General features: G+C 35.9%; 1 protein-coding gene across 1 annotated transcript in view; it reads right to left on the reverse strand.

Annotated features, from left to right (window-relative positions):
• LOC139742168 (ankyrin repeat domain-containing protein 27-like) overlaps positions 1–11,199 on the reverse strand; it is a 38,602-nt gene extending 27,403 nt beyond the window's left edge. The window contains exons 1-4 of the mRNA XM_071652739.1: positions 11,051–11,199; positions 9,961–10,083; positions 2,959–3,018; positions 2,479–2,569 (exon numbers count right to left, since the gene is read on the reverse strand). Coding sequence (XP_071508840.1) covers positions 2,479–2,569; positions 2,959–3,018; positions 9,961–10,083; positions 11,051–11,158 — 382 coding nt within the window. The 5' untranslated portion in view covers positions 11,159–11,199. The remainder of the gene's footprint in view (positions 1–2,478; positions 2,570–2,958; positions 3,019–9,960; positions 10,084–11,050) is intronic.
• Between the last annotated feature and the right edge of the window lie 781 nt (positions 11,200–11,980).

Raw genomic sequence — 11,980 nt, forward strand, 5'->3', positions numbered from 1 at the left:
CAGGCATACTCATTTTTGTGGGTGATCTTGTATTTTGTGACCCATATATCCTCAACCCAACTGTGTATTTAGTGAATTACCTTTAGCTGTTTTTTTTTAAGTGATGCAATACAAGGAAAAATGGGGGAAAAAAAAACTATCAATCTCAAAAAAAAATTTTGTGGGTGATCTTGTATTCTGTGACCTATATATCATCAACCCAACTGTGTATTCAATGTTAACGTAACAATTTTCCTTATCATTCTGCAATACCAGGAGAAATTTAAAAATAAACAAAAAATAATCTACAATGTAATAAATCATTGGCAGCATCAAAAGGGATTCTTGTTCATTTCTTAGCTTGTGCGTCATTCAGATCACGGTGGACTGATCAATTTGCAATGAATTACTGTGACCTTCAGACTTTCTGTCTGAATGATGGCTTATCCAATTTACATGTGTTGCTATAAATTTCTGATATTTGGAAAAGAGTTTTGAAGAATATGAGCTACAGCAAGTTGGCTGCAGCCCACAGTCAATTGGGACACCTTCATCCCCTTGCATGCATTCAACATAATTCATCATACAGCTGTGTATTCTATCAGAACATGGCCCTTAATTTCATGATGAACATCATGAACCTTGACAACTGACCAATGACTGAACTCAAATCCTCTCTGGACAATGGAACTGTCTCCAGATTCATTTCTGTCCATTAGATCTAATAATAACAAATACCATCAGACTTCTAATACTCAATGAAAGTTATGGACAGAAAATGACAATTTGCCTACATTTGGTAACCTTTCATGGTAGTCATTTCAGTTTGTTAAAGTGTCTAAGTATTCATTTTTATCCTCACCATATTGTATTGGCACTGGACAATACTAGCAAAGATACGCATGGAAAGTGGTGTTCTAACCAAAGTACAGTGACCTCTGACCCTGACCTTATTACACCCATAACAACATACCGTATAATTTCTACCCTTCCCTCCAAACCCGTACTACCACAGGACATTCTTATGTAATAAGGTGACTGGAAATGACATTTTTTTTGCAAAGTATGATGAACTTTAAATGACCCTTCACCCCTCACTTCTATCTTACCATGTAAATGACTGCCTATTCATTAATCCCATCCTACAAAATTTCATAATCACTGGTCATTCCAGGATGTTGTAGCCACTTCCTAATGTACGCTAATTTCTAGCCAAAGTTCCAAAAACTTGATGACCTTTGGCCTTGAGGGATTCTGCTCCTAATTTACTCAGTGCATTAGCTACATCTCATGAAGAATATCTGGGCCAGGTATCAAGAAAATCCGTTGAGCAATTCTTCTATTGCAATAACGAGATATTTTACAGAAAGACAGAGCCCTAAGTGTCTGGTATTCTTCAGGACAAAGGCATCAAAGTAATGACTACAGGACAGAGTGAAATACTACATATGACTAATACTACTCCTACTGCTTCTACCACTGATAACAATGATAACTAATCAGTAATCATATTAAATCATCATCATAATATTAAAGAATCATGTTAAAAAGAGAAAGCCACAGAAATCATTGATATGCATTCATCGGCACTGCACTAAAATTATGGATAAATTGTGTAATATTTGCAATGTAATTTATCTAGGAAAATGACATGCTGAATTTGTATGCATGATGTCACAAGAAGAGTAACTGCAGTTCTCTATTGAATCTGGTCAAAACTAAAAAAGCTGGGTCTTCCCACATTATCAATGGACACAAAATACAATTAGTACAACAGATAAGATAAACATATCAAAGGATGAAAGTTTGTTTCCGTCCTGAGATTTCTAGGCCTTATTGCATCTGAAAACTGAAACTTTGCAAGTGCCTGATTAATCCAACTCGAAAAGAAAAAAAAATCCCCCACATGTATCATGTTTTACTCAACAGTCTCTGATTAATGACTGTATGTGCCATACAGTGTATATTTAGCATGTTTAATTTTTCGTGAATCGGGACTTCCCGACAATTTCGCAAGTAATGTGCAGAGAAATGTACGCATGCACATAGCATTCATGTCGGGATCAAAGTTTATACTTTCATGCGTTGTAAAATTCATGAATAGCAGTCAGCTCACTAAATTCGTGAAAATAATGACCCTGCAAAATATATGGCATTTGAGTATTTCTAGACTGCAGTGAATCCCTCCTATTGGCCAATTCACAAACCTTGCGGGGCTCCTCATGTCCCTTGCTTAAAATGGTACATGATTATCTTCTTATAACTGCAGATGTTACCAGGTTGTCATAAAATGTCATACTTGCAATTTTTACTATCCAACACATGCATACAAGCATTAACAAGGGACATGAACAGAGACAGACAGACAGACAGACAGACAGATAGACAGACAGATTGATGGACAGGGATAGTAAGGTACATGTATAAACACAGGTCAAACACAATGGATAGAATCATTACCATGGTACTTAAAAGGCATGTGCTCTACATCACACTTACTCGTGCCTCCTTCCAGTAGACGATCGATGCATAAGACCCTGAAGCTTTCTTCACTGTCGTTGTAGAATGTCTCGTCGAACAGAATACGAACCTACAGTAATAGGCAAAACATGTAAAACAGAGAAAAGTAACCTTGGGCCGCACTGCATCATACAGCACATCACAGAGAGATGATGCAAAGATGAAATTTTATACACTAATAGTCATAAAAAATTTTCCTCTCATATTAGAATTGACTTGCAAAAGATATACCGGTAATGTAATGCAGGTCTCACACATGTGTATGTAGGAGTACGATTTATGATTCTAAAGAGAAACATCATTACGAAAACCCAAATAGTACAGGATATTATCATCATATGACCATAATGACATCACCTGTAAATTGAAAATTTAATTGTCCTTCACATTGATATCAGTTTTGGTGTCATGGTTTAGCTGAGACATAATAACATATATATTCATTCCTGCTGTACTTACCACTCTCTGCTCCTTGTAGCCTTCTCCTGTTGTAATTTCAGTGCCTGTCACCTTGGCTTGCTGTCAGATTAACACAGATTAACATAATATGGATGAGTGATGAAAAACCCTATCTCTAAAAACAAAACAAAACAAAAGACAACTACCAAGTTCATGAAATATCAATTCCTTGTGTGACAAAATCTACCTACCTGATGGCATGAACACTGATCAATTGTACATGGTTTTTCCTAAATTGTTATTAGTACAGAAAGATAACAATTTTACAAAGTGCATGCCTTTGTTTGGCATACATTGCTCTGTTTCTCATGTCCTGCACCATGCAATGTGAGCAGAAATGATGGAATTCATGATACACTGATTACAGTGTCAGTTTTCAACAACAACAACAATATGATTCATTTGCATTATTTTGTTCCTCCATCAGCTCTTTGGTTGTTGTTTTTTTTTTCTATTAGAATATATTGGAAGCAGGGTGGGGGTATGCACTTTCACAGTTAATTCACACTATCATTTAGTATCAATGGATATATTTCACTGGCTGATAAGTTTGCTTCAGTCTATTCATAGATTCTAGCAGACAGCTTTCAAATGGATGTCATACAACATACACATTCACGCTATTTGTTGATATGTCAGGTAAACTGTTAGCATTCACCAATGCTTGCTGAAGATGCTGCTGCATCACATCTTTTTGTAATCCCTTTCTCTGAAAAGAGGAAATTTTCCACATTAAACTTGACAGCTTTCATTTCTGCTTTGCTCTTCCTTTCATTGATTAGTAATACAGTGTACTACTACGGTAACAGTAAAAATGTGACAGACTCTTGTCACAAATGTGCAACTTTACAGCTGTATGCGCATGACCAGTATGTGTGCATATCACATAAATTTTTCGATGTTTTTATAATAAATTGCTGATAAATTTACACTGTTCTTTGCTCTGGGCAGCAAAACCACGTATTCATTTAAACAGAAGGGGGGGGGGGGAAACCCAGACATAACAGCCATGAGGCTATCAATGCATGTCTCTTTGTCATTTTCTCCTTTACTGTAGAATTTAGTAATTGCATATAAGGAGCTGAAAATTGATTATTTCTTTTAATCCACACACCAATTAATCAAATTCATTTTTCCAAAAAGATCATGTAAGAACAGGCTGGTACAGCTGCACAAGGCACACAATTAAAAGCAATAAAACATTGGATGACTGACTCAGGATTGAATTGTCGAAAATAAATCTTAATGTGATCCGTGCAAGCGCAACAGTCCCCTTAACATTACCTGTAGCTTAACCCGTTGAGGACGGACTGATTTTGCTTCAACACGGATTTTCCATAGACACCTGCCCGAGTATACTCGGGACTCGTCCTCAACGGGTTAATATGGAGTACTACCTTTAAATACAAAACGAAAGTGCCACTGAAAAGCAAGATTTTGTTGCTTACTTGGCTGTGGCTAGCAATGTACAGCTGTACTGTGTACACGTATATTTACAAATATGTTGGAGACACATGGGGTGCATTAATCTTTTTATTCACTGGTAATATGAGAGGGAATGAAATGCTGCAAATCCTCTGATGTAATTTGATCATTCAGACTAAGTCTATGGCACTCTTTCTCTTCTTTAGGATATGACATTTACCAATCCTGACACAGGACACCAAATCTGACATATATGGAAAGTGAACTTTTACCACTAAAAATATGAACTTTAGCATGTTACCACTGTCCAGACATAGAATAACTGTCCACTCCTACAAGCAGACTTGGCTGACCTTTGCAGGAACTTCAAAGTTCTGAACATGAACATGATGAATTTACAAAATCATGTTTTTGTTTTGTTGTTTTATTTTTAGATATCTGTATACACAACTGTCTCTTTCTTTGGTCATAGTCAAAAAGCAAAATTGGGTTAGCAAAAATTATGTTTCAAAAGTACATGTAAAACAACAGTCTTGTGGAACATACACCAATGCACCATTACTGCTCACATTAAAAAATAATAATAACAATAATAATTCATCATCCCTTAAAGGAGAATTACCCCATATATGTGTATAATAATGCAATTATGGTAATTGGGTGAATATTAGTACAACACAGCACTGAAGTTTGAGGAAAACAAGACAATTCATTCAAGACTATTAAATTAATTCTTAAAGTTTTAGTACCCCCTATTGCTAGAAGATTACAACAGTTCTTAATGTCACAGTCAGACTACGTATGTACGATATACAGAAAATAGAAAGGGATTTTCACAAAATCTCATTTTTTCATTAAAAGTACAAATTCCTTGAATTGTTGCTGTCAGATACGTGTATTGCCCCCTGCCGTCTAAAAGTCAGGTGCTCATTAATCATGTTAGAAAATTGAAAATATGTCGAAATCTCGATACTTTTCTTTGTATTGTTGCCCAACTACGACATTGCAAATTGCTGCAGTCCTCTTATCTAGAGTTGACAGAACATTAATTTTGCCAAAACTTTTAAAATTCCAAACTTTTTGAATGGATCGTCGGAATTCCCTCGAACTTCAGTGATGTGCACTACCAATATTTCTGCACTCACTGTATCCACATATATGGCCGAAATTCCTCATTAAAGAGTTCACTTTAAAACATGGATGGTAAGTTTATTCACTTTGCATCCACTCTTCATGAGAAAAGAACTTCTCATTCTAATAGGCATACCTCAGTACACAATCTGTCCATATTTTGATCATCATCAAAATTGTTTTCTAACATTTTCAAAGTTCTATGAATCCAAATGAAGAACTCACATGCTTTCACAATATTTTGTTGCATGGCACCTCCATGCTTTGCTCTTCTATGTCAACATCAAAGGTTGCTGTATGCATCCTGTACCATCATGGTATTCTTTCTGGGGGGAATGACTTTGCTCAAACTCAGTGACATACAAATAGATCAGGATAATTTATGACCGAGTAAATTGATCAGCTATAAATATGAATAGCAATACCATTGTTCGAATGCCAGTGTATCATTCTGTGCAGTGTTATGCTGTGTGTGCTTGTGTGTGTACAGTACTATGGTCTCTCTCTCTCTCTCTCCTCTCATATAAGAATATAATAATCTCCTACCCACATGCGCAATGGCTCAAAATTCATTTCCCCTATTTTTATGGCAAAAATGTTACTAATTATCATCATTATCATCATACTTATATTATAATTATCATCATCATCACTCATTGAGGCAATGGACTGAATTGAAAATGGTGTGTTATCTTTGAATCATTGACCCATCACTGATAAATACTGCACACAATTTTGATTCGCATTGTCGTCCAAAATGAAATTTTTGTTGGAAAAACAAAAAAACGAAGACAAGTCTGTACGTATAGCTCCTTTAAAATTTGTATTGACATGCCTGTATTGTAAAGTTGTTATGAATATAAATATAATTATATATGTTTTTTTTTTGGGGGGGGGGGTTAAGAAATTATGCATTTTTCACTTTATGCAACTACTGCACAAATAATAATAAAATGTGGAAATATCTATGAAGATATACACCTGAATAATTTCTGTGCAATAACATATCGGTAGGTGAAACAAATAATAAAATTTAAGCAAAGTTCATTGAGGCTGGCCCAATAGACCATGCCCTGGTATGGGCCAACAATTTTTCCATAGAAAAGAAGCTGCATGGATTCAGAATTATTTTGACTAAATCTCACACAAAAACACACAAAGCTGAGGCAAAATTACATTTCAAGTGTTCAAGTGACAGATTTGTGGTGGGTATGATCCGCGATGTCATAGAAATTTCTCAAATATGACAAAAAGAAAATGAGCCTTTTCAGATTGTCAGCATTTTCAGTGATTAAAATCCAGATAGGGTATCCTGATTTTGGTTTCAATTATAAGACAGGAGGTACAACTGTATGAGCAGTTCACAAAAATAAAAGTTTGGCATTTCTAGAAAGAAAAAAATTCTATACTTTTTCAGTCAAATCACCTGATTTTGCTTAATATCCTAGAACTGCTTTAATACATACCCACAAGTTTATACTAAAGGGAGACAGTTACCACAGATTGAATGATATGATAATTACTACAATCACACAGGGTCTGAAACCAGAGGGGGTGGGGGGGGGGGGGGGGGAGTGCTCTCCTGACTTCTCCAAGCCAAGAGGGCCAAACTGTCAGGTTGGGAAGGAAGCGTCTGTCCATGACACGCTTCTTGCCCATGGCCATGAATAATCATTCTCACATGACAGACTTTGCCAAGGGGATACACCGACACCGACAAAGATAACCACAGGACTAGCAATGCTCGACACTGAAAGGCATACTCCTCTTCTGTTCAAACCCTGCCTCCTATAATTCTTTTTCACTTCAAATTTTACCTGTTAGTGTTATACATGGCACTGACCACTGGAAATGAACACACAATCAAGTAATGGGCATACATGTACTTTTCACAGGGGAATTGAAAAATTCAAGGCATTATTCATTTATTTATTTTTTCATATCATTATATTTATTTATTTATTTACTTACCTTTTTCTTTTTTTTTTGGGGGGGGGTCCAATACTATTGTTATGATTTCCAACAAGGAACAACTAAATCTGATTTCAGAGTGCTTTGCAAACAAAAAAGCAACAACATACAATGGCTAATTAACATTTACATGTATGTGAGCTCTGAATGGCACTCACACTAAATAATTGCAGAGAATCAATTAAACCAGAAAATGAAAATCATCTCTTGTTAAATGTTGTCCCACAAATCCATCTTTGTATTGTTGTAGCTTACAGAGGGGTTGGTCCATCACAAATCTTTTAGTTTCTTTGCTTTTAGTGGTACAGCCTACAGTCTATGGACGGGCATACAAGATGATAATCCCTGTGAGACTGACTTTCATTGAAAAATAATAAACTCCGATAAAAACCAAACAAATAAAAAAAAAATACAGGGCTTTAAGCAGAGCATACTTTGCCAATCAGTGACCCACCCTAATACCAGATGTCTTTTACACAGACAATCGCAATAACCACAGTATGACCTTAGCCTTTCCTGTGAGAATTCAACAGGCATGATGTGGTTAGCATATGGAGCCTATACTATACAGCTACAACTGTAGCTGATACTTGGGCAATGACAATCAAACTCTGAATTTTGTCAGAAAGAGCTGATGAAGCTTGAACATGGAGGGAATAATCAGTTTGAGTGGAAACTGCTCATTTTTTCCCTTTTTGTTCGTACGTAATGTACCTTTCGATTGAAAATCATGCTGCAATAATTCTATTTGATATGGTAGTGCTTTTTACTTTAGAATTATCATAACCAAGTAAGTCTTCGGACATACAAAAATCTCAAAGACTCTAAAAGGCATGATAGACAAAATTCGGAAAGTAATCTTTGAGATATCTTTTGACAATAAAATATAGGTGAAAGACATTTACATGCAAGAACTTGGCTGTAGTGTAAAAGCTCTGGTTTATAAAAAGAGAAAAAAAATCTTTCAAATCACCAATTTTTTAAAGTGACATCAGAGCCTTAACCCAGCTCTAGCATCTTCTTTAGACCACGACACTTGAATATTACAAGATTGTTTTTATTTTGTTTTTTAAGTGGGACAGTTTTCTCCTATTGCATGTTTAGCTGAACTCTAACGAAACAATTTCAAGAAGATCATACTGTTCAAAAGTCTATAGATCTTTACACTACCAACAATGCCCTAAAAGATGTCAGACAATTCCAACAAGGCCATTTGACATTGGTGAGCTGTAGACAGCAAATACAAGACTTGAATTTTATGATTCAGTAGCCTTGATTGATAGTAATGACAGGCTATTATCAGTGGCGGTGGCAGTATCAGACATACAGGAAATGTCATCACTACCAAAGAATCTTGTCCTAGCCTTGCCATTTGGATATAGTGCATGCCAAGTACTTTTATTCAAACATGTATCACTCGGTCTTGGACATTGCACCCTGTTGCTTGCATAGTCTGAGCTGATAGGAAGTACTCTGATGTTCAAAACTAGAGGCGAAACAACGTCAGCAATAACAAACATCAGTGATGGAGAATTTTACACTACGGCAAAATGTAGACACAACACCTCTAGTCATGAGAGCTCCATGTTTTCTCATATTCAACATCAAATTAAACATGAATGATGTACTAATACAGCATGGGTCTTCTTTACTCGGGGTAGGTTCCTCAGTATAACCACTTTTCACCCTGACGGAGGGCCAACCATAATCCCAACCCTCAACATTACACGTGTTCTTACCAGTACACCTGGAATGGGAGGGAAATGATGAATTAAACTAAGTAACATCTTGTCTAAGGATTTTTGTTTTTTTAACCACTTAGGACTCAAAACTAAACACAAAGTTGACTTCAGAAAACTACAGTTGTACATGACTGAACACTGGTCAAATAAAGCACTTCCAAGTGATAAGAATTTAAAGAATTGAATGGTGTGAACTTTTTTTTTTTATCCTATACTGTAAAACCAGAATTTTTTGAGTGCATTCAAATTTTGTGAATTTTGCAAAAGCCAAGATTCATGAAATTAAAATACATGCGAAAGTTCTTGTTTACACTGCATGTATATGCACTGAATGCCAGGGGCAATTCCTGAAAATTTCATGCCATGAAAAAGGCCGTTGGCTCCAATTTGCGGAAATTTCATGCCACGAATATTTCTCGCTTTACAGTGAGGTTGCCTCTTTCTTGCGGATTCAATGCTAAACTAGACATCATACAAAGAGGCAAAGAACACTTGCCCTATTCACAGACATGATGGTTTCATTTTTGTTTTTATCTTTTATGTCTGATAAATGAAGAATGAATGATTACCTTTACTAATGCCAGAAAATCTATCATTTGACCAGTTTGCATACAGCTGCTTGTATAAAAATGTAGATCCTGCAGATTTTGTATTCCATTATCAGAACATATTGTAACTTGCTAAGAGTTTGTTTCATATCATAATAAAATGTACAACATAAAAGCATTCTCACCTTCTTGTTGAGTGAATGAAAGACATTGAGCTGCTCATCCTGTTGTGGTTGCAAAATGTGATTTTCAAAGTCAGCCTGGCTGAGAGAGATCCTGGTGAAAACACCAGTTCTTGGTACACAGATCTAGAAATACAAGAAAATGATTGTTGACTATCAAAGGGAACCTTTTAACAACAGAACAACAATAAAATAGTATAAGATCTTTGGCATGGATAATAAAGACAAGTGGATCAATCAAAAAGTAGTCCTATTCTAAAGAGACCTTATTAAGTCTCTATCACATACACTGCATGAAACTCATGAAACACCAGCTTAGCCTTCACTTTAATACAGTGGCACACTTGATATCATCAGTGGTTGTATTTTGGTTCAATGTTTCAAGAACAGGACTATATCCACCAGGAATAAAAGAACAGATATATTTTCCTCTTTGTGTCATTTTGATGGAGATGTGTTCCTACCTTAACAAGGTTTATCAAAGTAATTGCTACATAGCTATTTGCTTTTAAAACTGATGTAAGAACATTGTACTTCATATATTGGCCAAAATGGGGGGGGGGGCAAAATAAGAAAAGCTGATTCAATGGGTTAAACTATGAGTCAAGTGTGTTGAGCTTTGTCACTGCATAAATCAACCATTGCTATTCATTCTTGAAACCCTGAGTTGCTACTGTTGATATAGATATCACAATAAGAAAAAACAAAACAAAACACCTAAACCCCACAGGTCTAAAAAATGTTGGTAATACCTTAACAATGAATGAAATACTCTTTACACAGCAAAAATCAATGATAGTGTTTATTTGTAACTAGTATAAAAATCTGTGCATTATAAAGAAAAATGCAAAATGCGCAAATGGACAGGAACCTCATGGCCAGTCATGAAGTTATTTCAAGTTTTGAAAATGATAATAGTAGTATCATTATTACCATCATTGTTAATATCATTCTTATCATCATCATCGTCATAATTTTCACTACTAGTTTGTTATCAATGATAATGATGGTAAAAATGCTTAAGTAAAAATATGACAGAGAAGATATCAGATCTTTAAAAAGTACATGTGGAGACAATGGAGAAGATTATTACCATGCATCTCTGCTGCGTTGCCTTCTGATACAGATGCTTGTGTTTACTCTGGAGAGTGGTGAAAAACCTGTTTTCTGTGATATCCTCATCATACCCAGCTCTGTCCATCTCATTTTTGAGGGTTGATCACCAGTCTCCTCACATGTCTCACTGTCAAACATAATCAGAGGAAATCAGTTGCACTTGTTATGCCATGAGAAGAATGCAATGGGAGAGGCATACTGTGCTGTACAACAAAGTGTTTTGCAAGACAGTCATAAAGAGTAGTTTTGTTCCTTTTAACATCTGTGTCTCATTAAATAAAACAAAAACTAAAAACAGAGGTAGCTCAGTAAACTTACATTTCATACAAATTATATCAGAGTAATAATGATGCATACTCTAAGCTTAGCACAATAATTTGCAAGTAACATACAGTAGCCAGGGTGGGCATTACTTCTTTCATGACGGGGTGTTACCAACCCACCAATCTATATTGTACTTGTCCATCTGCCCATGGAAACTTAAACTCACTATCACTATCAGGCAACCAAAACGATTTGACACAATTCACTTGTTCAAAGTATACATGTAAATATTTGGCCCTTGACCACAGAAACATTCAGTCAGGTGGGAGAAATATCTTTAAATTGTATTGCCTTACATGATAACTCTTTCACTGTCACACAGAGCACCTCCAAAAACAGCAAACACGAGGGCCAACATGCCAACCAGACACCAAATATTCTGATTTTAGAGCATAAACTGAGCACACTGCCTGTGTACCCAAATGCAAAATATTGTTGTACTGTAACTTCTTCAAACTTGAATTGGAGCTTGATCTTCACTTTGGACAAGCACTACTGGTCCTCCCTACACCAGTCTCTTCCCTAGAGAATATATGTACCGGTACATGTCTGTTGACCCATCATGCAAGATTTGTAAGATTTG

The sequence above is a fragment of the Diadema antillarum genome, unplaced genomic scaffold (genome assembly GCF_040938485.1).
Source record: "Diadema antillarum isolate AM-2024a unplaced genomic scaffold, OU_Dant_1.0 seq00000981_RagTag, whole genome shotgun sequence".
Taxonomy (NCBI): domain Eukaryota; kingdom Metazoa; phylum Echinodermata; class Echinoidea; order Diadematoida; family Diadematidae; genus Diadema; species Diadema antillarum.